Genomic DNA, 26,316 nt, shown 5'->3' with positions numbered 1-26,316 from the left:
TGAATATATTTAACCTGCCTCCCATCCTAGCTCAGCAACCATGTTCACACACATGATCAGCTGATGACCGGCAGCTGAATAGACCAGCGCAGCCTACAGGACAGTGAGTCTCAGATTGCATACTGCTTGGCCGAGAAAAGGTCAACACTCAAAATCTAAATTTCTTCACCCAAAGTTTCCATTGAAAGAGTTTCTCTTTCACACCATCATGAACACAGTGTGCTACCTTCCAGGTAAACATTGTAAAGGACTGAATTATGGCCCCAGGAGGGTCTTGTAACAGGTAGGGCTGTTAGCATTTAGGCATCTGTACTGGCCTGCCTGCAGCCTGTGCAAATGAAACTGGGATGCTGTTGACCATTTCGTACCATTTCAAGTCTATACCATACGTCCGCATCATCAGCTCAAGAATAAAAATAAAAATAATTTAAAACTTTGTTTTCTTTTTCATTCCCTGGAGGCCCCAATACTTGCAAATCAATTTCCTGTCAACGAGAATGATTCGAGCAAAAGGCACCTAGTGACCTTCAGAAAGTCCAGGACCCTCTCTGCAGGACAGGAGGGGGCTGGGGTGTGCTTCCTTCTCTGAGGTTCCTCTGTGCCCTCTCCTCTCCCTCCCTCCCTTTCTTCTCTCCTTACCTGAGGCTCCCGCTGTCAGCTTCTTACTTCTCTCCTTTGGCCTTTGTATTTGATTTCTCTTTCCCTTTGTGGAGTACCAGCCCTTCCTTCCCCTCCTGCTGGGAAACCTGCCCGGAGCCCAAGCCTCTACCCACAAGCTGTGTGACTCTGTGGGTCACTGATCTCCTCACTCTAACTGGTGCCTAGTCCCAGAAGAGCACCAGGATGGAAGCATTCATAATGGTAACAGACTCCTAAACCAACAGTTTTTCCTGTGTGTATGTGCGTGCTTACACTTATGTACATGTATGTGCATGTATGGAGAGCAGAGAGGTCAACCTCAGTTTCCCAGGACACTGTCTACCTTGTTTTTTGAGACAGGGTCTCTCACTTGCCTTGAATTCACTGATTTGGCTAGGATGGTCCCACCTGCCTCTACTCCTCAGTGCTGGGTTTATAAGGGATACCACCACACTGGCTTTTTATGGTAGGTGCTGGGATTGAACTCAGGTCCTCATGCTTGCCAGCAAGCACTTTATTAACTGAGCTATTATCCTCACCCAAGTCTCTTTTTAAAGACACCGTTAACTTGGGCTGTGCATTAGCAGACTATTGCTTATGATTTAAAACTATCACAGCACCGATGCTCCACAACCTATGGCGGGCTTAGAGGATTGCATCCTGGTAAACAATTGCAAGCTGAAAACATCTTGTGAAGATGCATTTAACTCAACCTGCTGAATGCCCTGGCTCAGCACCACAGCGACTCCAGTGTCTTTAGTTGTTTCCCTTAGTGACTGGGGTCAGGCTAGGAGCCTTCCTGTGGGCCCCGAGCTCCTCCTGTGAGGTGCAGACCTTGAGCTTCCTTGGAATCTAGGATTCCCGATCTTAATAACATCGGGTCCCTGGAGATGAGAGGGGTAGAGCCCTGGGAGGCCTTTGGGAGGAGAAGAGGAAGTGTTATCCAGAGGATGGAGCCAGTCCACACATTCCTAGAGTTTTAGTCTGGGTCCCAGCAGGTCTGTTTTGTAATAGGGACCAAACTCAGGACCTTGTGAACACTAAGCATGTACTCTATGATTGATATTTCTTCCAACCACCCTGGTTCTCTCTCTTACTTAAAAAATATTTTTTTAAGATTTATTTTATTTTATTCGGGCAAGTGTTTGACCTATGTGTATGTGTGTGCACAACGTGTGTGCCAGAAGAGGACAGCAGATCTCCTGGGACTTGAGTGACAGACAACTGTGAGCCACCATGTGGGATAGGTCCTTTGCACGAGCAACGCATCTCTTACCCACTCTGCCATCTCTCTGGCCACCCCTTTTATGAGCTGCTTTATGCTTGGGTTTGGACAGACATAGGACAATAGAAAATGTTCCTTTTCCTGGAGGCCCTTGAATCTTGGGAACACAGCCTACCTGGCTTCCTGTCTGTGATCCTAAGACAGAACTTCACACTACCTGCTTAGAACCAGCAGAAACTCCGCAGATGGCCCTGAATTCATCCCAGGCTCCTGGGCTCAGCACTAAAGGATGTTTGCATACCTTTCTTCTGGCCACAGTGATGACAGTTTATAGTCCCAGGTTCTTTTCTAACTCCCTGCCTCTGCTCAGGCTGCCTCCTCAGCTGGGCATGCACTTTGTGATATCCCTTATACATTATTCCCAGGATGTCCTTTCTGTGACCCTGACCAAATGGCTTGTTCCTACATGCACCTACTACAGGCCCATGAACTCCTGGGGGCCAAACAGGCCTCATTCCTGTTTATGGGACTATACAGCCCCAGCACATAGAAGACACTAAGTAACATACCAGTAAATGGATGAACGGACAAAATGGATAAATAAGTGCATAAAGAAAACAGGTTAGGGGCTGGAGATGAAACTCGGTTGACAGAGTGCTTGCCTATGCTTGCAGCCCTGAGTTCAACCCCCAACACCACATAAAATGGGCAGTTGAGTATGGGGGGGGGGCTCACATCTTCAGTACTATGGTGTGGAGGCAGGGGGATCAAAAGATCAATGTCATTCTCAGTTACATAAAAAGTTCAAGGATAGCCTGGGTTAGAGACCCTATCAAGGCATGAGACGGGACAGAGGGAGGCGGGAAGAGAGAAGGGAAAAGGAGGAAGAAAGAAAGAAGGAAGGCAGGAAGACAGGAAGGAACAAATGTGGGGGGCCCCACCTGAAATTCCAGCACCGTCAAGCAAAGCTTGGAGGATGACAAAAATTTGAAGATGGCCTGGTCTATACAGCTGGTTCTAGGCTAGCCTGGGATATCTTAAGCAAGACCATAATAAAACAATCCAAAGCAATGAATTAATGAATGAATGTATTAGACAGGGTTAAGTTCTCATGTCCCAGACCATTCTTGTCTTGTAATCTAGTCACTTGGAGCTTGGGCCTTTGGATGAGGAAGTGAGGAACTACAATGGTCTGTGTTAGCTTAGTTAGCTTGTGTGTTCCCTCATCTTAGGGAAGGATCTGAGTGTGTTTCCTAGGAGTCCTGAGGAGGTGTGATCTGGGCCCTCTGGGGAGTCCCAATGAGGATGGAGGCAAACTTGACATACAAGTGAGCCTCAGGCTGAGAATCCCTGCTTTTTGGTGGCAGTGAAAAACCACTGGGTTATGTAGAGGGGTCAGGCTAGTTTTTAAATAAAACACGAGGTTAAAGTTCACACAAGAGGAAACTGAATGGTCCAGAAGTTCACCCTTAACAGAGTAGACTCACTAGAGGGTGTGAGGGGGCCTTATGCATTGTCTACCCTTGAGACTGGATCTCTGAAGGACAGGAAACCCTTTTACTTTCCCAGGATGCAGAATAGAGCTTGGAGTTCAGTTAACATCAGAAGATGTGTGCATGCATAGATAGATGTGTGGGTAGGCAGACTGATGGGTAGACAGATAAGATCAGTGAATAGTAGGTGGGTGGATGGATGAAGAGATAGGTAGATATTATAAGTGAATGGGTGGGTGAGTGAATGAGTGGGTAGACAGACAGACTAATGGGTAGGTAGGCAGGTGGATGGATGATAGATGGATGAATGGATGCAATTCATGTTACAGATGGATGGATGGATGGATGGATAAGTGGATTAGTAGATGTGTAGATAGATGGATAGATAGGCAGACAAATGAATAAATGGATATGTAGGCTATGTGAATAGATGGTTGTGTGGGTGGAAGAATGTGTGTGGATGGCTGAATGAATGGATGAACAGATGACCAGGCTGGCAGGTAATTATATAGAGAATGAACAGATAAAATATAGACTGTTATCAGATGGGTGGGACGACATGTGGACAGACAGGTGGGTAAATGAACAGTCTCCAAACACAAGGATGAGTGGATGAGCTGATTGACAGGCCCAAAAATAAATGAGCAGTTGGATGAACAGATAGATGAGTAAATGTATATGTAGCTAGTATGATGGGTTAGAGAGATGAACAGATAATCAGAAAGATAATAAGGGTTGGAAAACACGAAAGGATCAACACACAAGAGTCATAAAGTAGGAAGATTAGATAGATAGTCACATTCCAGGGTTAGGGAAACGGAGAAATCTGGGCTGGGAACACTGTCTCTAGGGATCTGGAAGCGGCTGTGGTACTTAGCTGGGTGGGGAGGATATGAAAGGCCAAAGCCCAGCCAGGCAGCGGCGGCGCATGCCTTTAATCCCAGCACTCGAGGCAGAGGCAGGCGGATCTCTGTGAGTTCAAGGCCAGCCTGGTCTACAGAGCAAGGTCTAGGACAGGCTCCAAAGCTACACAGAGAAACCTTGCCTAGACACCCCCCCCCCAAAAAAAAAAGGCCAAGGCCCTTCCCAGGTGGAAGGGAAACCCACTTGAGGGGCCAGGAAAAGAGATGTGCTAGCCCCAAGGTCCACTGTGGGCCCTGACTGGTTTAAATAGACCTAGCAGGGATTGCAGGGCCCACCGGAAGAGCCAAGCCTGGCAGCCTTAGGATCAAAGTCCTCCACCTGCCTGATTGCCCCTAGAAATTAGGGACGTCACTATTCTGATCCCAAAGAGGTGACTAGGCCACACTAGGAGTCTGAGGAGAAGCTGGTATTACTGGGCTGGAAGAATGGACAACCTCAGAAGGCCTAGCTTCTGTGGTCGCTTGCCTTTCTCCCTCTCAGCCCAGTTTCCTCTGGGCAGGGGGCCTGGCCCCATAGGCTCCCAGGGCAGTCCTTGAGCACCACCTGCCCCAGCCGGCCAGAGACTTCCTGTAGCGCAAGAGATTTATGCAAACGGGCTGGGGCGGTGATGTCACCCCAAGGGGACTATCTCCCAGTGGCAGGCCCTTCGATAAAATCAGGAACTTGTGCTGGCCCTGCAATGTCGAGGGAGGGGGCTCACGCAGGGCTCCTGTAGCTCAGGGGGCAGGCCTGAGCCCTGCGTCTGACCCACGACTGTCCAGCCCCCCGACGGGGCACCCGGTCCTGAGGGGATCCGCACTGATCCTCACCGAAGCAGGGGATCTGACCAACTTGGAGCTCAGCTGGATGTTACAGGCGTGCAAAATGGAAGGGTTTCCCCTCGTCCCCCCTGTGAGTACTGGGGCTTCACTACCTGTCCAGCCTGGGGCCCTGGGATGTGTGACCATCTGCCCACTAGCCCACCAGCCCACCCGCTGCCCTCCGGCTCCCTATCAGTGGGAAGTCAGTGTTTCCTCCTCAGAGCTGCTGGTCTGAGACCCAGCGAGGGGCCATTGGCTTCCTTAGAGCATGCCCTGGCGGGCTGAGGGTTGCCGGCTGGTCCCATGGTGGGGCCGTGATCGGTGGGGCCTGAACAGCTATTTATAGGTGGGGCCCAGTGGTAGGCCAAGCTCTAGGGCAGGGTACTGGGCTGAAGACGGGTGAGGGCGGCTACCGAGCGGCCATGGATGAGGAGATCCGAATTGGCCTAGGGGCCACCAAAGGCAACAGGAAAAGCTTCAACCCATGACCTGTGGGCCCCTGAGACAAAGACTGACAGAACTCAGGGTCACCCAGGGGTCCTCAGCATTCAGTTTGGGGCCTGGCATAGAAGAATGGTTGCTGATCAGCTGTGGGCCTCCGTGGACCTGAAAGTCTGGGGGCTGTGGCCAAGGCTGGCTTGAGGTCTTGGGTCCAGGCTGGGCAAGGGTAGACACAGGGCAGAAACATGGCAGATAGATTTGTGGCTAGGGCCGAGCTCAATGAGAAGTGGGGTGAAGGATGGGAGATTGGCACTGGAGTAGGTGGACCTGGAGTGAGCCTTCTGTTAGAGTCGGAGTGGGAGAGGGCAGGGACATAAGCAGGTGGACAGGTCTCGCTGTCCCTCCTGTCTTCAGTGACAGTGGCAGCTTTAGGCAGATGGCAGTCCAGAGTCCCTTGGAGAGGATCCTCTGGCTTTCTCCTACCCTAGGAGGTGTTGGATAGTGAGGAAGGGCTGAGCAGGGCCTGGCCACCTGACTCAGCTTTCCCGAACAGATCTCTTCTACCCCACCCAGCTTGAGAGCCCTAGGAGGCAGCCCAGGCCTGACATCACAGCTAATGTCCTGCAACAGGGACAGGCGCAGTGTGCTGCCTGGAAACCCAGGAGTGTGGGGCGTGGGGTGGGGTGGGGGCAGCTTCTGGCCCCTCACAGTGTAGTAGACAGGGCTGGCCAGACCTCACTGTCCTCACCCTCATCTTGACCTTCTCCCACCTGGATGGAGAAGGTGCTCGGGCACGCGTGGGTGATGAAGGTTGTCCCAGAGAGGGTCCATTGTGCCTCAAGAAAAGTCACTGTCCCTGACCATTGACCTCTCCCTCTTGAACCCCGGGCAGATAGGGGCAAAGAGCAGACCTTGAGCTCCTACACCAGCTCCTTAGCTCCTCTCTCCAGCCCCAGAGGCCATTCCAAGTGTCTCTTGAGTGGGTGGGCTCCCAAGGCAGCGCTGGCCCACCAATCAAGCCCTGAGGGCCACAGTAACTATTGTGCAATCCTCGGGCACAGTCTGCGGGGGTGGAGAGAGGCCCGGTGACTGTCGGGAAGGCTCTGGTGTGCAGATCCCTGTGCCCAGCAACTGAGAGAGGGTGGGGATGGAGGAGGCAGAGGGAGAAGACAGGGGAAGAGAAGATGGAGGGAGTGAGAAAGACAGAGAAGGACAAGGAGGAGGGAAGAGAGAGGAGGAGAAAGTCACAGGGAAAGGGAGTTGTCCATCAAAGATCCTGAGGAAGGAGGGATAGTCAAGGCCCTCTTCCCTTGGCCCCCAAAACCTGCCCGGGTGACCTTTGTACAAATAAGTCACCAGCATGACAGTCATCCTGACGTCCTGTGCCTGCCTGGGCTGGACTGACAGGCTAACAGGGAGGGAGGAGTGTGCTGGCAGGCTGTGGCAGAGGGACACGATGTTGCATGGGAGAGTGTGCAGGTGGACTGTGGGCGGCTCTGTGGTTGGCTCTATGAACCAACTGATGGCTGGAACAGGGTGTGTGAACGTGTGTGTGTATCAGTCTATATGCATGCCTGCACGGGTGAGCACACAGTGGTGTGTCTGTGAGTGTGACTGGTCCTAAGAGAGGATGTAAAGACTTGTGTGAGATGTGGGGCTTGTATGAGAGAGGGTGAGCACGCCTGTGTGTGAGATGGAGACAGGAACCCAAGAGTGAGTGTGTGGACATGTGAGAGTGAGTCCCCATAGGGGTTCTGTGTATAAGTGTGTCACAGTTGTCCATGTGGGGCAAGGGTGTACAGATGTGAATGGGAAAAAGCAGTATGTCCCCACAGGCATGGCTATAAGTGTAAGGGTGCTATGGAGGATGAGCAGAAGAGAGGAAGGGGCTGCATCCTCTTCTCAGCCCTGGTCCTGCTGACCTCTGACCTCTCTACCCCATCACTGCCTTACCACGCTCTCCTGAACCTCCCACCATCGCTCACTCCCTGTATCCCTGAGCACTCTGGATTCTAAGCAAAGGCTGGGCTGCTCCCAGGTGCCTCCGTCAGGGAAGGTTGCATGCAGGCCTTCAACTTAGCTGAAAATCTCCTGGAGTCTCCTTGACAGCTCAGGCCCTGACATCTTCCTCTCTCAGCAGCCATCGGATGAGCTGGTTACTTATGATTCTGAACTATACCAACGACAAACACAAGACTACTACTCCTTTATTGGCAGTGATGGAGACAGCCATGGCGGTAAGTACGTTGTCCACCACACCTCATCCCAGCCTAGACTGGGCGCTGACTGAGCATGCCCTGGGGCTGGAGAGAGACAGAGACTCCTGAGGCTACTTGGAGTTCTGAGAATAACGTGAAGGTAGCTAGTTCATCCCTGTATCCCATAACTTCTGCCCCCAGCCCTTACCATTGAGCACCTTCCCTGTGTTTACCTTTTCTCATTTACCTTGTCTGATCCTTGAGGCCTTTTTAAACAATAGATTTCTTTTCATACTATGTATTCTAGTTGTGGTTCCCTCCATCACCCTCCCCAGCTTCTCCCTGCCTCCCCACCACCTAAATCTGCACCTTCTCTTCCTCTCTCTCATTAGAAAACAAACAGGCATTTAAAAAAATAAAATAAGATAAAATAAAAAACAAACACACCAGAACAGAATAAAAACAATTAAACAAACAGAAAAAAAAAAAAAAAGAGCCAAAGAGAAAGCACAAGGGACATATAAACTTAGAGACAGACACTATCTCTGTGAGTTTGGGGCCAACCTGGTCTACAGAGCAAGTTCCAGGACAGCCAGGGCTGTACAGAGAAGCCCTGTCTCGAAAAACTAAACCAAACAAAAAAACATAGAGACACACACACACAGAAGTCCCAGTAAAAGCACAAAACTGGGGGCTGGAGAGATGGCTCAGTGGTTAAGAGCACTGACTGCTCTTCCAAAGGACCTGGGTTCAATTCCCAGCACCCACATGGCAGCCCACAACTGTCTGTAACTCCAGTTCCAGGGGATCTGACACCAATGAACATTAAATATATATTAAAAAAACAAACAAGCAAACAAAACCCACAAAACCGGAAGACTATAAGATTTAAAAAAAAAAAAAAAAAGTGCCCAGACAAAGCATTTTGTGAGACAGAAAACCTCTGAAGACACCTTTGAGTTTGTTTTGTGTTGATCATCTACTGCTGGGTGTGGGAACTGCCCTTCAGTGTAAGACTCCATCGAAGAGAACTAAGTTTTCCTTTGTGAGCTGTAATCAATTGGAGATGGCTTCTGGGCTAGGGATGGGGGTCTTCCGTCCACTTCCCCTCAAGCACTGGGACCCCATCTGGCTTAGACCTGTGCAGGCTTGAGGATAGCTCGGGAGTTGAGTGGATTCTGGTCCAGGCAGTCTCCTCCACACCGGTTCTTTTTCCTGACCACTCACACCACCTCTCCCTCTCTTTCTTGTCACATGCTCACATCACATTCTCGCCCTGTTCATTCACACAGCTGCCCACAGAGCCGCCCACAGTCCACCTGCACACTCTCCCATGCAACATCGTGTCCCTCTGCCACAGCTTGCCAGCACACTCCTCCCTCCCTGTTAGCCTGTCAGTCCAGCCCAGGCAGGCACAGGACGTCAGGATGACTGTCATGCTGGTGACTTATTTGTACAAAGGTCACCCGGGCAGGTTTTGGGGCCAAGGGACAGAGGGCCTTGACTATCCAAAACTCCCTTGGTGAGCTTCCCTGACTTTTTTGTGTGACTGGTAACTCTTCTTACTTGCCACTACTGAGATTTGGGGCTTAGTAATTCTGTTCGCAAGAGGCTTAGCAACACTTTCATCTCTTCTGCTAGATGCCAGAACCATCTCTGCAGTCCCCTGCTGGGCCAAAGGAAAGTCTCTGCCCCCCCCCCCCGAGTCTGTCAGAGGTGGGGATGAGGACTGGCCCCAACTGTCCCCCCAAACTCAGCCTTGTTTTGCAGCACGTTAAGGGGAAAGGGACCAGCTTTAGTGACTGGAACCTGGGCAAGGAGAGAACAGGCCACCAGAAATGGATCTTGGCTTCCAAGAAGCATAGTCATGTTGTTCCAGACTGGACTGGGGGATTCTCCATGATGGAGACTGAAGGTCGGAGAAAATGCCAAGTGCCTCACACCTGACAGCCACACCCAGGGCTGTCACGTGGTTGGGGTGTTTTCATTTGGACGCCAACCCTTGAGAACACTTTCACCTGGCATCCAGCATGAAATCTTCCTGGAAGTGTACCCTAAAGAGAAGTACATCCACCTCAAGGGTGCGGGTTTCTTTCAGACCCCCAGTCCTAGAAAGACTTTCAAACGCCCTCTTTTGTTCTTAAATGTATTCAAAGTGTGTAAGAAGCACACACTCCCTGGGTTAAATCCAGATAACATAGGCCCTTTCTCATCTTACATTATCCCTAGCTGTTCCCCTCACCCAGACTAAGAACCAGGTCTGAGTGACGTCGACCGACCTCACATCCACCCTTCCATTGGGCAGTTGGAGGACCAAGTGAGGTCCCTCTGGGCTTGAAGAGGGCTCCCCCTGGAGGCCCTGGCCTGGCAAACACGCAGGGCCCTGAGCTCCTTTCTCATCAGGGTGCTTTCTCCTTGGCCTAATGTGGTCAGGTCACGGGGTTTGGAGGCATTTACTTCAAGTCTTTGGTCACTTAGATTTTGCCTTTACACAGTCGCTCACATATCTAGAAAGCAAATGGGGCTGAGATGGAGTGAGCACTTCACAGGAAGCCTGGACTCTTTGTATCTGGGTCAGGGCTATAGGAATGACTCTTGGCGTCATCGTGGGACTCTGCTTAAGGCAGGAGCCCAGAATTCCTTCAGACACTCCCCCAGTGTCTCTGGGTGTCCCTGTCCATTCCTCACTTCTGTCATTATTACTCAGCTGAGCGTCGGTGCTGTCCCTAATACCCACTGGAAGTCACTGGTAGAAGATTCAAGAAGTCTCCTGCCCCTCACACCCTCCCACTGATTTCTGCCTGCCTTCTGTGTCCACACTTTAAGAAAGTGGAAAGACTTTGGGGTGACCTGGCTTCGTGCTGATCCCAGACTCACCAGCTCTGTCACTTTGGGGCAAGCAACAGAGCCTCTCTGAGAGCCCCTTCCTCATCTGGAAAGTGAGATGGGGAATACCTTAGAAGTGTAACGGGCCAGTGAGGTGACAGGTTGTGTGTACCCTGCTGAGACCAGGACAAGAGGAGGCTCAGTATGTGTTGTGAGCATGACTGTGCCCCAAGCAAGCAGCTTGGCCCTCAGTGGTTCTCAGCCTTCCTAACGCTGCGGCCTTTAATACAGTTCCTCATGTTGTGGTGACCCCGGCCATAAGATTATTTCATTGCGGGGTTGAGGATTTAGCTCAGTGGTAGAGCACTTGCTAGGCAAAGCCCTGGGTTTAGTCTTCAGCTCTGAAAAAGAAAAGAAAAAAGAAAAAAAAAAAAAAGAAAATTATTTCATTGCTTCTTTATAACTGTAATTTTGCTACTGTTATGAATTGTAATATAAGTATCTGATATACATGATATCTGACCCCCAAAGGGGTCACAGCCCAGGGGTTGAGAACTACTGAGCTAGGGGAATGGGAGAAGGACAGAGGTGTCTGTGACAGGTCATCTAGGTCATTGTTTACTGACCTGGATGATAGCCATCCATCCATGCATTTACCCTTCTACCTACCCACCCACCCATCTGCTCACTCCCTCTCATCTGCCCACTCTACCCACACCCCTTCTCCCAACTACGTCCATTGATTTACATGGCTTCTCTGCTCATCAGTGCTCAGAAGCCCTGCTCACAGGAATGGTCAGGGAAGCCTTTGAGAAGGTAATGGCTGAGTTGAAATCTGAGTGAAGCAAAGGGACCATGCAGTGAGGTCGATGGGGACAGAGGATGGCAAATTCAAGAGCAGGGAGCCCTCAGCAGAGCGCAGAGGGCTACAGATGGTGCACCAGGAGACAAAATGAAACCGAAGCAGCTATGGAGGGGCAGATGGAAAACGGCTTGAAGGCCGTGGAGGAGTTGTATCCTGTGTCTTCACACTTGCTAGGGCAGCTCTCCACCAGTAAGCTACAATAACCCTACTGGAGAGTTCTCAGCAGGGAAATTACATGATCTGAATAACCTTATGTGTGGTGAAAATTTAAATACATTTACTATTTACTTTGTTTTGTACTTGTGTGTGTGTGTGTGTGTGTGTGTGTGTGTGTGTGTGTGTACTTGTAGGTTAGAGAACAACTTGTTGGAGCCATCTTGTCAGCCTTAAATACATTTTAAATACTTAATTTTTAACTATTAAAATGACAAATACTAGCTGGGCGGTGGTGGAGCACACCTTTAATCCCAGCACTGGAGAGACAGAGGCAGGCAGATCTCTGTGAGTTCATGGCCAGCCTGGTCTACAGACAGCTAGGGCTATACAGAGAAACCCTGTCTTGAAAAACAAACAAAAAAAAATGACGAATACTCAGGATCTGGAGAGATGGTTCAGCAGGTAAGAGCCCTGGCTGCTCCTGTGAAGGACCCATGCTTGGTTCCCACATGGTGGCTCACACCTGTCTGTAGCTCATGAGCCCCACCTATGCACACTGTGCATTGACATGCATGCAGACAGAACACATGCACATAAAATACATATAAATAAACCTTAAAACAACAAGCTGTCACTGCCACAGTGTAAGAAATACGTCATATTAAACAAAGCCTTCTCTCTCCCACCTCCCCGCTGCGGACAGCACTGTCTGTTTTGCAGAAGCTTTGTGGTCTATCTATCTTCCTGGTGTTTGATACTGCTAATATGTCTAGTCAGCTTGCTCTGGAGAATGCCCTGGAATTACAGGTGGCTGCCACTTCCACTAGAATTTATGTGGGTACTGGAGTTGAACCAGAGTGCCCATGGTTGGATGCTCACGGTGTTATCCACTGTGCCATCCCCCGAGCCCCACAGACACTGAATTTTATTGAGAGCCTTCTAGCTGCTGAGCGAGGATGTATTAGCTTGGTCTTCCTGTTTGAGACATGTAACCTGTTCATGCAGGCTGTGAAGAGGAACTCTTGTTGTTTTTACGAGATGGCTTTCTCTGTGTAGCCCTGGCTGTCCTGGGACTCACCAGGCTGGCCTCGAATTCACAGAGATCTGCTTGCCTCTTCCTCCCCAGTGCTGGGATTAATGGCGTGCGCCACCGAGCCAAAGGGGGACATTTGACAACAGCCATTCACAACACACTGCTCACACTAATGCAGGCTTCCCTCTGTTACATGGTAACTCACTTGAACAGGAGTTCCCATTGTTATGACCATGTGATGAGGACACTTGGCTGAGCCACAGAGTGTCCTTGATTGCCAGCTCCACCTTTTCCTTGTGATTCTCAGTTGAGAGGCAAGAGGAGCCCAGACGGCTATGTGGGGGTATCTTGTCTGCGTCTTAACTTTTCCACAATGACACCCACTTATCAGGACTTTTATAAGGACAGAGTGAGCCACTATATGCAAAAAGTGAAGGAACATACAGCAGATGTTCCGTCAGGAGCTCCAGTGAGGCCTTGTGGGAGGTGAGGTATGGCTGACGGAGCTATGGCGTGTCTCTCTTCCTGTCTATTCCATGCTCTCACCTGGTAAGCAGCAGTGTGGTTATGTCAACCTTCAGGGTGAAAAACATTTTGTTTTCTGTTAGAAATCTGAAAGCATCTCTCTGTCTTCCAGTTATTACAGTTTTTCTTGTGATGTCTGGCACCATTCCACGGTGTTCTCTTTTTTATACTCTAGGTTTGTTTGTTGTTGTTTCTCAAGACAGGGTTTCTCTGTGTAGCCCTGGCTGTCCCGGAACTCACTCTGTAGTCCAGGCTGACCTTGAACTCAGAGATCCGCCTGCCTCTGCCTCCTGAGTGCTGGGATTAAAGATGCCCAGCTATAATCTAGATTTTTATTTTATTTTATTTACAGTTTTGTTTCTCCGAAAGTTCTTTTTCTTCTCTCTCCCTCTCTCCTTACTTCCGTCCACTGTCTTTTCCCACACTTCTTTTTTTCACTCTTTCTTGGGTCCCACCATCTACTCAGGCTAACCTCAAACCAGTTACCCCTGCCACAGCCTCCCAAGAGGCAGAAGTAGAGGTGTGCACTACCACATCCAACCTTTCCAAATGGTCCCACTGGCTGCTGGGTAGGCAGCGGTAGGCAGGGGGACGAGGACGGGATGTGGGTGAGGGGCACTTAGGAAAACGGCTTTGCTCCAGCCTTTTCCTAGTGCAAGGCACATGGGGGCTCAGGCAAGAGCAGCGGCACCGGAGACAAAAGGAACAGGAGGCTGCAGCGATGGCTCAGGAGGCAGGGCTGCTGAGTGTGCAAGCAAAGGGCTGCGCTGTAATCCCGGCACCTCCATCAAAAGCCAGCAACTGTAACTCCAGCAGTAGGGTCAGATCCTGAGAGTTCCTGACCAGCCAGCCTAGTCAAAATGGGGTGAATGTCTGGTTCAGTGAGAGACTCTTTCTCTTTCTCTTTCTCTTCTCCTCCTCCTCTTCCTCCTCCTTCTACCGAGACAGAGTTTCACTATGTAGCCTTGGCTGCCTTGAACTCATTGTGTAGACCTGGCTGGCCTTGCACTCAGAGAGATACCTGTCTGCCTCCTCTCAAGGGCACTGCCAAGTCCAGGGAGAGACTCTGCTTCAAAGAACAAAAAAGGTGTAGAGTGATAAAGACCCTTGAAGTCCCCCTCTGACTTCTGCATGTGCACACTCATCTAAGCATACACACATATATACAACACACACACACACACACACACACACACACACACACACACACACACTGAAACAAAGGGTTAGACATTTCAGGAAAGGTTTTGAAGGTATCACAAATATACACATAGTATAAAATTTACCATCCTAATCTTTTAAAATTACATCTGTCTGTCTGTCTGTCCATCCGTCCACCCACCCATCCACCCATCTATCTGTCTGTCTATCTATCTGTCTATCTATCTATCTATCTATCTATCTATCTATCTATCTATCTATCTACCTCCTACCTACACGTGTGGACATGCATGTACCACAGCATGGAGGTCAGAGTCAGTCCTCTCCTTCTATCATGTGGGTCCTGGGGATCAAAGTCAGGCTGTCAGGTTTGGTGGCAAGGGCCATTGTCAGGCCACCATCTGAATCATTCAAGGGTGTAATGGGTGCTGGTAAATGCTTTCACAAAGGCTAGGTATGTGGGCATGGTGGTTCACGCCTGTAGTTCCAGCACTTGGGAGACCAAAGACAGAAGATCAAGAGCTCAAGGTCAGTGTCTGAGTTCAAGACTAGCCTGGGTTACTAGGTCCTGTCTCAAACAAAATAAACAAAACAAAAATACATTCACAATGTTATGTATCCATCACCATTGTCTTCTGAACTCACGTTGCCAAACTGAAACCCTGTGCCTATTGAACAACTTCCCATTCAGTTCCTGGCAGTCTATGTCCTTCCTTCCTTCCTTCCTTCCTTCCTTCCTTCCTTCCTTCCTTCCTTCCTTCCTTCCTTCCTGTTTTTTATTACTTTAGTGCCTCCAGTAAGTGGAGTCATCTGCACCTTTCTTTTTATAACTAACTTGTTTCACTATGAGAATGTCCTCAAGATTCACCCATGTTGGAGCACATACCAGAATTTCTCTTTTTAAAGGTTGTGTAATATTCCACTGAATGAGCACAGTACATTTTGGAAGGCAACTATGCTCACCACCTAGACCAGTACATTTGGCTTAGTGGCTTGTGCACTGATGGACACTTCTGCTGCCTCTACTTTCTGGCTATGGTGAATAAGGCCACTGTGACCATGGGTTCACATGATCTCACTACTCTGACTTCTTTCCTTTGGACGTACACTCACAAATGGAGTTGATGAACTTGCTGGTTCCTATGATAGTTCTTTTGTGTGTGTGCGTGTGTGTGTGTGTGTGTGTGTGTGTGTGTGTGTGTGTTAAAGATTTATTTATTTTTTAATTTTTGAGACAGGATCTCACTTTATAGCCCCAGCTGGCTTGGAACTCACCATGTAGAACTGGCTGGGTCAAACTGATAGAGATCCACCTGCCTCTGCACTACCACACCAAGCTGTTTTTATTATTTTTAGTTGTGTGTAGTAGGTGTGTGTGTGTGTGAGAGTGTGTGTGGGTACTGTGCATAAATGTAGGTGTCCATGGAGGTCAGAGGCATTGGATACCCTGGAGCTGGAGTTATGAGCTGGCTAATGTGGGTGCTGGGAACTGAACCCAGGTCCTCTGGAAGAGCAGCGAGTGCTCCTAACTATTGAGCCATCTCCTCAGCCCCTCTTTTTCTTTGAGGGGCTGCTGTGCTCCCTTGCCTAACGGCAGCAGCAGCAGCTTGACAATCCCAACTACAATGTACAAGAATTCGCATTTTTAGGGACATTGTCATTTCCTGTTGTTATTGTTGGTTTTTAGAAAACAGTAGTCACAGGGCTGGAGTTCCTTCACACAGCCCTCTAACCAACCACTCACCCTTCTTTGCGACTATCCTTTCCTCTGTCTACCAAACCTGCCACCCTGCTCACATTCACTTTTCCATCTAATAAAGACACCAGGTGTCTTTTCTGTGCAGCCTAGATGCTGTGGGGTGAAGAGGATGCAGGAACTGCCAGATTCAGCTCTGTATCAGGGGATAATTAAAACTCCAATAACCAGGATACATAGTAGTAACAAACACGTGCCATGAGCCTTCTGCTCTCGGCCTCAGCAACACATCTGCAGGCTTTTCAGGAGAGGCACTGTCCCGCAGTGATAGTAATTTCCTAAGGAGTATTTTTTTTTTGCGGGGGGGGGGGGGGGGGGAGTCCTTTCTTGATTCCTTATCTTTGGTTTTTGTTGTTTTGTGTTTTGTTGAGACATGGTTTCATATAGCTTAGGCTAGACTTGAACTTCTTATATAGCTCAGGAGGGCTTTGATGTTCTTTTGTAAGGATTCGCTTTTACTAATTTTAATTTTGTGTAAGTGCATGTGTCTGCCTGTGTGTGTGTGCATGTGAGTGCAGATGTCCTCAGAGGCCAGGGGTGTTAGATCCTTTGGAGCTAAATTATAGGTTGTTCTGAGCTGCCTGACATGGGTGCTGGGAACCGAACTCAGGTCCGCTGGAAGAGAATGAGTGCTCTTAACCTAGGAGACCTATGGGCCATCTCTCCAGCCCCTGATATTCTGTATTGAGAGTACTTTGGGTTTCTGTTCTGAGGATTAGGTCAGCTGAGTGACTCTTGAGGCTTGATGTTTTATAATCTGAATACTGCTTTCTTTTGTCCTGGTAACAACTAAGTAAGGCGAGGAGATAGAGAAAAATAACAGACCAGGACCAAGAGATTGCCAGGTGTAGTGGCACTCACCTGTGACCTCAGCACACGAGGCCAGCCTAGGCTCTATCTCAAGGCCCAGCTGGATGGCTGGGTGAGTTACAAACGGCTGACAGGTAGATGGAAGTTCTGTGATGGGTGGCTAGATGCGTGGGTGATGGTTGGATGGACAGGTGTGTACAGAAAGATGGAAGGAGCATCAGTGGAGGTTTTCAGGGTCACCATAGGTCTCACTTGAAGCTAACATTACTTACATCAAAAGCCTTGATCCCTAGCGCTGGCCCGGTCTAGTTCAAGTTCAGCCGCTGGAATGACACAAAAGTGACTTTGGATCATGACACTACACTGTGGACAAAGTCTTAACCTCTTTTTTTCTTCTTTCTTTTTTTTAAAATTTTGAGATAAGGTCTCTCTATGTAGCCCTGGTTGTCCTGGAACTCACTCTGTAGACCAGGCTGGCCTCAAACTCATAGAGATCACCTGCCTCTTCCTCCCAAGTTCTGAATTAAAGGCAGGACTTAACCTTTGGGATCACAGCTTCCTTAACCATCAAAGGCAAGGGCCCACTCTAGCTTCTACCTCCTCAGAGTTAGAGTACCGCCTAAAGAGATAAAGTGGGTTCCCTTCTTAGCATGACCTCTGATACACTCTAAGTTAGCTTCAGTGATCCTCTCAAGCATGGAGAGCTTCTGCATGGTGGATGCCTACAGGATGTCGAAAGCAGACATGGAGCTGACACCAGATATGCAAATGACATGATGATATTCTCTGAAGAGCTGAGAGTTATGCTAATGGGTGTTAGGGGAGCCTATAGACAGAAGGCAATGTGTTACAGTAGAGGGACAAAACCAAGATGAACACTGCATTCATGAAGAGTTGTCCGAGCAGGTGTGGTGGCACATGAGGGTCATGCTGGCACTTGGAATATAGACACAGGAGGATCATCCTCTGCTGTATGGCAAGTCTGAGGCTAGCATGTGCTAAGTGAGACTCTATGAGAGAGAGAGAGAGAGAGAGAGAGAGAGAGAGAGAGAGAGAGAGAGAGAGAATTGTTTAGAGCCAAGCATAATGGTTCAAATCTGTAATAAAGCAAGAGGATCACCATAAATTAAAAGCTATCCTAGACTACATGGTAAGTTCTGGGCCAGCTTGGGCTATTCAGTGAGACACAAGGAATGAGGATCAGGACGCCAGAAAAGCTAACCTTTGTTCTCTGAATGATTTCTTGAACGTTCTCTCTGGGACCCCATATTTGGAATGAGCTTGCCTACCAGACTATTGGTTACATAATTGCTTGGGCACCCAAATCAAGGGGAAAGGTGAGGTTTTGAAACAGTTGTAGCTCAGGGAGTCCTGGCCACAGTCTTCAGGAGACTGAGAACAGAGGGCAGAGTCTCACATTCCCCCTGGGGGACTTCACATTCCTATTGTCCACAACAGCTTGGGGAAATGCTAGCCTCAGGCTTCCAACAGCACAGTGAGCTAGCAGAGATGTGGTGTGGTTGGAAAGGGTCCATCCAGAAGCCTTTCAACCCACACCTAGAGAGCTGCAAACCTTCAGGGTTCCTGAACCTGGAGTGGGTGAGGGGTGGGCAGGGGAGGGTAAACGGTGATGGCCGGGAAGGTGCTGAGATTACCCACAAGAGGAAGCTGGGCCTGCAACCCAAATCCCAGAGCCCTGCTCTGTCCTCTCAGGGTTAGTGACCTCTGCTTTTGGTCCTGGGTCTTGTGCTCTACCACTGTGATATAACCCTGGCCTTCTTGTTTTGAGAAAAGATTTTGCTTTCTAGCCCAAGTTGGCCTCAAACTTTAAAAAACACTTTTTAAAAATTATTTATTGAGGCAGGTGGTGGTGGTGCACACCTTTAATCCCAGCACTTGGGAGACAGAGCCGGGTGGATCTCTGTGAGTTTGAGGCCAGCCTGGGCTACCAAGTGAGTTCCAGGAAAAAGCGCAAAGCTACACAGAGAAACCCTGTCTTGAAAAATCAAAAAAAATTTATTTATGTCTCTCTGTCTCTATCTCTCTCTCTATGCATGCAAAGTTACACTTTAGGAATCCAGAAGAGGGTGTTGAATCTCCTGGAGGTAGAGTTACAGGAAGTTGTGAGCTGCCATGTGGGTGCTGGGAACTCAACTCCCCACTCTCTGTAAGAGTAGCAAGTGCTCTTAACGACTGAGCTATTTCTCCAGACTCAGGCTTCAAACCTTTGTTTCTGAGACAAGGTCCAGACATGGCCTAGAACTTGACTTGCAGACAAGGGTGGTCTTGAACTCACAGAGATCAGTCTGCCCCTGCCTCTGGAGTGCTGAGATCAAAGGTGTTTGCCACCAGGCCCAGCTCACCTTTGTGTTTCTTTCCTCTACTTCCTGACTATTAAGATGATTACAGATGTGCTGAGATTACAGATGTGCTGAGATTACAGATGTGCTGACATAGTCTTTTAGAATAAATGAGCACGATGAGGGTGAACATTCTTTTCTGGGCAGTGGTGGTGCACACCTTTAATCCCAGCATTCGGGAGGCAGAGGCAGGCGGATCTCTGTGAGTTTGAGGCCAGCCTGGTCTACAGAGCAAGATCCAGGCACTAAAACTACACAGAGAAATCCTGTCTCAAAAAAACAAAAACAAAAAAACAAAAAAAACAAAAACAAACAAACAAAAAAAAACAGAGAGAGAGAGAGAGAGAGAGAGAGAGAGAGAGAGAGAGAGAGAGAGAGAGAATTCTTCCTTTGTGCCAAGCTTTATTCTCAGCACTCCACAGGCATCAGATAACTTGTCTTATCCATCACAGTATATGGATAAGATGGGTATAAATTATTAGCCCTATTCAATGAGGACACCGAGGCACAGGACCACGCAGCAGTAAATGCTGCAGCCAGGGTTTGCTCCAAGGCACGTGCTCTTTCGTCTCTGTGTCACACAGTCCCCCAGAGGTGGGTCCCTGCTGCCTGGCTCAAAAGATGTCGCATAGGAACAAGGTATTGGTAATGACCTCTTAAGTGGGTAATAAGGGACTCAGTGGGGAAAAAAAAGTTTAGGGTCACAACATGGCTCCACTGGGCAGGATGAGGAAAAAGCCAGGCTTGTAATCCTGAACCTTGAGAGGCTATATCTGAATGGTCACAAGTTCAAACTCAGCCTGGGTGAGACCCTGTCTCAAAACACAAGGATGGGCAAAATAACTCAGCAGGTAAAGGCGCTTACTGCCTCAACTTGAGTCTGATTCTTGGGGCCCCTGTGGTGGAAGGAGGGAACTAACTCCTGAGCTGTCCTCGGACCTCCACATGCACAACTTATTTGCCCCCACCCAATAAATAATGGAATTCAAAAAGGAGCCCTATACCTAGTACCTAGCTGGAAAGCGCATGTCACTTCTTAGAGGATGTGTGGATAAGGATATGTTTGTGTGAGAGACAAAGAAAAAGAAAGAAGATGAGAGGCACGCTTGCTTGTACATGCACACGTGTACGCACACACACGTGCACACACACACACACACGTATATGGTCTCTGATGTACTTGCCCTGATCCGGCACCTCCCATGCTCCTTCTTTAGGTCACATGAGGAAATCTCTCTCTTCACACCACATTTTCATTTTTTTCTTTCTTCCTATTAAATTTATTTATTTACATATGCTTGTGCACATGCAACAGCATGTGGAAGTCTGAAGACAGCTTACAGGAGCTGATGGCTTTTCCTTCCACTCTCTAGGTCCTGGGAATTGAACTCAGGTTGTCACGGCAGTAAGAGTTTTTATCAGTTGAGCTATTTCACTAGCCCCATAACATACTTTCTTTTGGACCCCGAACTATGCCCAAGAAGTCCCGCAGATAGGCAGCAATTTTTGTTCCTGGAAAAGGTGCCCTGAGAAACCGCACCATGGATCTTCCCAGGGCTAAGTGACTGCTTCCTGGGGTTGGATCCACCCTGCCACAGACACCAGACACCCACGGGGGCTTTCTGGGGAAATCTGTTCCTTCAGCCTCCTGGGAACCTGGGTGTGGCTACCCCTGGCTGTGGCTTTTCCGGAAGTAGTGCCCATAAGTTTGGGCAAACTCTGTTGTATGAGAAATGTCAGCCCTGTGACTTTGCAATCATCCCCTGATCATGTGACAAGAGCCCATGCTTGTGACTTTAGGTGGTCAGGAGTCTGTGGAAGGTCACAGAAGCAGGGAAAGGAATCAGCTTTCCAGGACCTGCTCTGGGGCTAGAAGCCCTTAGGAATGTGAGCTCATTTGGATTCTCCCAATAACAATGCCACCACTGAGACCCGAGAGGCTTAGGCCTGTGCTGAGGTCACACAGCCAATGAATGGCAAAGCCAGGATTCAGGTTTGGGCTCAGAGGAAGCCTGTGTGTCCCTGGGCCCAGTTCCCAGGATAAAATGGTTGCTGAGAACAACGCCAGGCATGGCGGGAAACCTAGGACCAGGCTCTACCACTGTTAAGGACTTTCATCTCGGCATGTTATAGGAAACCTCTCTAAGCCCGAATCCTTTCTAGAAAACAGCAGTGTAGTACATGCAATTATAGGAGCTGATTTAATGTACACTTTCGGCTCAGTCTGAATGGTTATTTTGTGTCATTATGTCCTATACGTGCCCTGGCACCCTGGCTCACCTGCTCCTCCCTGGCTGCCCTCACAGATCATTACTGGGACTTCCCCACACACCACGTACACAACGAGTTCGAGAACTTCCCTGAGAACCACTTCACGGAGCTGCAGAGTGTGCAGGCTCCACAGCTGCAGCAGCTCTACCGTCACATGGAGCTGGAGCAGATGCATGTCCTCGATACCCCCATGGCACCACCCCACGCCAGCCTCAGCCACCAGGTGCGTGCTGCCTGCTGGCCTCCATCCCGTGGACCTCCAGGCCTGTGGTGAGGCATGGAAGCTTCACAGGAAGCTGACACAGGCTCTTACTCAACGTGGCTTCCTGCTCCACAGAGCCAACGGCAGCTGGTACCCCAACGGCTGTGCTGACCTCCTGACTGACCTTATGAACCCACACTTTTATCTCACAGAGGATGGACAGACCCCATATGACCTCTGCCCCTAGTCCTCTGCCACCCTTTCCCACCCATCCCTTTTGGTGGGCCCTTAGGGTCCCACTGACCACAGTCCCCATTTTCTATCTCTTCATGACCCCAGTATCCGAGTCACTGAATGCTAGCTTCTACTGACCTGGCCCCCCATTGATCTTCATTACTGACCCTTCCCTGCTCCAGGGACCCTAACCCCAACTAGTGACCTCTGCCACCTCTCACTGACTTCCACAGCCCTTTCATTGGCTCATCGGCCACTTATTAAACCCCACCCTCTTCCTCATAACCAACTCACTGCTCCCCAGCACCTCCCCTCCATGCATGAGAATAAAGCATGCCTTCACCTGCCCTAAACCAGAGGCCGCAGTGGGAAGGGTGGTAGGTTCAATAACTAGCAACCTGTTGACCATGACCCGAATCATCCCTGAGTTTTGGTCCAGACTCTCCTCTAGTTTTCCCTTCTCAGTCTTCCTGCCCCTGCTGACCACTGCCCAGCACTCCATCTCTCGCTCAGCCACTTCCTGCTGCAGCCCTGGGCTACCCCTTATTGACTTTGAGCCCTCTCTTCCCTTTGCAGGTCTCCTACATGCCCCGGATGTGCTTCCCTTACCCGTCCTTGTCCCCAGCCCACCAGCAGAGCTCAGATGAGGAGGAGGGGGAGAGGCAGAGCCCTCCACTGGAGGTGTCTGATGGAGAGGCTGATGGTTTAGAGCCGGGGCCAGGTCTTCTGCATGGGGAGACAGGTAGGGTCCAGCCCCTGGTCCAGCTGATCCTAACTGCATTTACAGCCCTTGCATATCCCCAGCCAAGGCCAACTGGCCCAGCAGCCATGTCTCAGCTGTGTGTGTGTGTGTGTGTGTGTGTGTGTGTGTATGTGTGTGTGTGTGTGTGTGTGTGTGTATGCTTCTCTACTGTGCAGGTCTCTAAGTCTGTGTTGTGAGTGAACAGGCATTTCTTCAAAGTGTGTGAAGGTCTGTGTGTATGTGTGTGTACGCATCAGCATTATGTGAGTGTGTGAAAGGGAGATGGTATGTGTATATGTGAAGGCCTGAGGTGTGCACAGGCCCCAGTGAGTGTAGGTCTGAGTGTATGAGTACCTGTGAGTATGTGAAGGCCTTATGATTGTGTGAGGGCCCCTGGGTGTGTGTAAAGTCTTGTGAGTGTGTGAGGGCCTATGAGTGTGTGATGGACTGTGAATTTGTGAGGTCTTGTGCGAGTGAGGGCCTGTGAACGTGGGAGGTATTGTAAGTGCGTGAGTGCTTGTATGTAAGTGCCTGTGGATGGGTGTGTGGATACGTGTGCCATGTAGGTACTAAAACATGCATACGTAGAGGGGTGTGTACGTGAGTGGGAGTGGGTACACGTGTGCTTGCACCTCCCACGGTCAGCTGCTGCTTGGTGGTGGGGTGTGTGTGTCTGGAAAGTCCTTGTGTCCCGTCCACACCCCACCGGAGTACCCCTCTCCCGCAGGCAGCAAGAAGAAGATTCGCCTATACCAGTTCCTGCTGGACCTGCTGCGCAGCGGCGACATGAAGGACAGCATCTGGTGGGTGGACAAGGACAAGGGCACCTTCCAGTTCTCATCCAAGCACAAGGAGGCGCTGGCGCACCGCTGGGGCATCCAGAAGGGCAACCGCAAGAAGATGACCTACCAGAAGATGGCGCGCGCGCTGCGCAACTACGGCAAGACCGGCGAGGTGAAGAAAGTCAAGAAGAAGCTCACCTACCAGTTCAGCGGCGAGGTGCTGGGCCGCGGAGGGCTGGCCGACCGGCGCCTCCCGCCCCACTGATCGCCCGCAGAGCCCGCCAGGCCCCCGGCCCCCGCCGGCCATAGCATTAACCCCTCGCCGGGCCCGGACACAGGGAGGACATTCCCAGGGCCGAGGCAGGACTGGGGGCCCGGCCTCGCCCCCTCAAGCCCGGCTTGTCCCGCCCCGCTTCGCCTCCCACCAGGACTCTAGCCGGCCCCAGGGCCGCCTGGGCCTCGGACCCCACCCGAGGGTCAGCCTGGCTTAGTGGCCACGGTGCTTCCTTGGGAGTCTGGCGTCGGTACATCTTTGTATATTGAATGCTCTTCTTAAGGCTCTTCCTTCCCCCACCTCCCCCACCTCTTAGCCTCCCCAAAAGAAGTAAACTTATTCTCAGCTATTCTCCCCCGCGCAGAGTCTCATTCAAGAGTTTGTGCGTGCCCGGTCCAGGGTGCACTCCCCACGCACAGATGTCTGGACCCTGGAGACACGGGGACCATGGACACACAGAGGTTGTTTCTAGTGAAACAAGCCCTGGGCTGTTCATTCAGGGGCTGGGATCATGTTGAAAGGCCCTGGGCACCAGTGAAGCTTGAACTCATGATCTACTGAGTTAGACATGATCTAGTTAGACATGATCTGGTAGAGATTGATGGCGATGACTACACAGCGGCCCAGGTATTCTGATCATTTTGCATCTGTCAGCTTTGAGGTGAGGAGTCTACTATCTCCCCGTTCTATAGAATGGGAAACTGAGGCTCCCAGTAGTTAAATAACTGATTCAATGTCACACAGCTGGGGAGTGGCCAAGCTGGGTCCACTCCAGGGCTGTCCATCACTCCAGTGCAGGGTGGAAGCTCTGCTTACTGGAAGAGGAAATGCTTCAGTTAAGTCCAAAGCTCCAGGCACCACCCAGCATTCGGGACATTTTGTTTGTGAGCTTTTTCCGTCTGAACCACCCTCAAGCCCATCCACAAAGCTTTTTTAACAGAGACTCCAGAGGCAAAAAATTGGAGTCTTTCCTGCACAGCCCTTGCTTCTAAGAACTTTGCTCCCAGGGGCAGCAGACAAGAGATGTCCGTAAACATCTTGCTTCATTCAGGTGGTGGCAGACGGGGAGTGAGGATATCTCCCAAAGCAGTCTGCACACCTCTGGAAACACAGGAAACACAGCCCCTAGGGATGTGGGTTCCTTGACATGATGCCCCCTCATCAGGCTGCAGAGCCTCAAGAGAAGGCTATGGGATATGAGCTAATGATAGCCTAGCACTGGGGCATTTGTTTTTTCCAGACAGGCTCTCCCAGAACTCGCTCTGTAGACCAGGCTGGCCCCGAACTCAGAGAGATCTGCCTGCCTTTGCCTCCTGAGTGCTGGGATTAAAGGCAAGCACCACTACCACCCAGCCAATATATATATATATGATTTATTTATTTATTATGTATACAATGTTCTGCCTGCATGTATGTCTGCAGGCCAGAAGAGGGCGCCAGATCTCATTACAGGTTGTTGTGAGCCACCATTCCCAGAGTTGCTGGGAATTGAACTCAGGATCTCTGGAAGAGAGAGCAGTCAGTGCTCTTAACCTCTGAGCCATCTCTCCAGCCTCGCACCCCCCCTTTTAAAAATATTTTTATTGTTTTAATTCATTTTGTGTGTGTGTGTGTGTATATGTATGTGAGTGTGGCACACTCACCACGTTGTGCATGTGGAGGTCAGAAGACAACTTAGAGGAGTCAGTTCTCTCCTCCAACCAGTGGATCCCAGGGACTGAACTCGGGTCCTCTGGCTTGGCAACAGATACCTTTACTAACTTGAGCCATTTTATTGGAGGCTCTCAAGCATCAGTTTTCTATTTCTTTTCTTTTTTTAATTTATTTAACTTTATTTTATGTGCATTGGTTTGAGGGTATTAGATCCCCTGGAACTGGAATTACAGAGAGTTGTGAGCTGCCATGTGGGTACTGGGAATTGAACCCAGGTCCTCTAGAAGAGCAGCCAGTGCTCCTAACCACTGAGCCATCTCTCCAGCCCCCAAGCATCAGTTTTTTAAAAATCATTTTTTAGATTTAAAAAAAATGTACCTGACTGTGTTACCTGCACTTATGTGTGTGTACCATGTGTGTTCCCGGTGCCTGCCGAGTTTGGAAGAGGGTGTCAGGTCCCCCTGGCTCTGGAGTTAGACAGTTGTGAGGAAGGCACTGTGCAGGTGCTGGGAATGGAATCTGGGTTCTTTGCAGGAGCAACAAGTGCTTTTAACCACAGAGCCATCCCTCCAGCCCCACACCAGTTCTCTGGAAGACTCAGATAGCCATAGTAGTGTATGCCTAGAATAGCAGCACTTAGGAGGTTGAGGCAGGAGGATTGTCACGAGACCAACCTAGATTACTAGTAATAGCTTCACCACAGACAGACAGACAGACAGAGACAGACACACACACACACACACACACACACACACACACACAACTTAGGAGTAGGTGATGTGGCTTTAAAGTATCTAAAATTGCATGGCAATCATGGCTGGCAAATTTCTGTTATATGCAAAACGCTTATATATGGATTCCCTCCCTTCCGATGATAATCTGTTCTGCTAGTCTTGCTTGATGGGGATCCCCATAATTTACTTTTCTTCTGTAACATCCGATGAAC

General features: G+C 49.8%; 1 protein-coding gene across 2 annotated transcripts; it reads left to right on the top strand.

Annotated features, from left to right (window-relative positions):
• The first annotated feature begins 4,863 nt into the window (after nucleotides 1–4,863).
• Spi1 (Spi-1 proto-oncogene) lies at nucleotides 4,864–24,073 on the top strand. Of its 2 annotated transcripts, none has more exons than XM_036185135.1 (5): nucleotides 4,864–5,172; nucleotides 7,663–7,759; nucleotides 21,519–21,706; nucleotides 22,496–22,661; nucleotides 23,389–24,073. In XM_036185135.1, the coding sequence occupies exons 1-5, from the start codon at nucleotides 4,867–4,869 to the stop codon at nucleotides 23,706–23,708; spliced, it is 1,077 nt and encodes a 358-aa protein (XP_036041028.1). In that variant the 5' UTR covers nucleotides 4,864–4,866; the 3' UTR covers nucleotides 23,709–24,073. The 2 variants fall into 2 exon arrangements, with proteins under 2 accessions (XP_036041028.1, XP_036041029.1); XM_036185136.1 differs by having other exon boundaries at nucleotides 5,066–5,172; nucleotides 7,660–7,759; nucleotides 23,389–24,069.
• The last annotated feature ends 2,243 nt before the right edge of the window (nucleotides 24,074–26,316 follow it).

The sequence above is a fragment of the Onychomys torridus genome, chromosome 4, assembly GCF_903995425.1.
Source record: "Onychomys torridus chromosome 4, mOncTor1.1, whole genome shotgun sequence".
In the NCBI taxonomy this organism is placed as follows: Eukaryota; Metazoa; Chordata; class Mammalia; order Rodentia; family Cricetidae; genus Onychomys; species Onychomys torridus.
The sequence above is the reverse complement of the archived record's forward strand: the minus strand, read 5'-3'. Positions and strand labels throughout refer to the sequence as shown.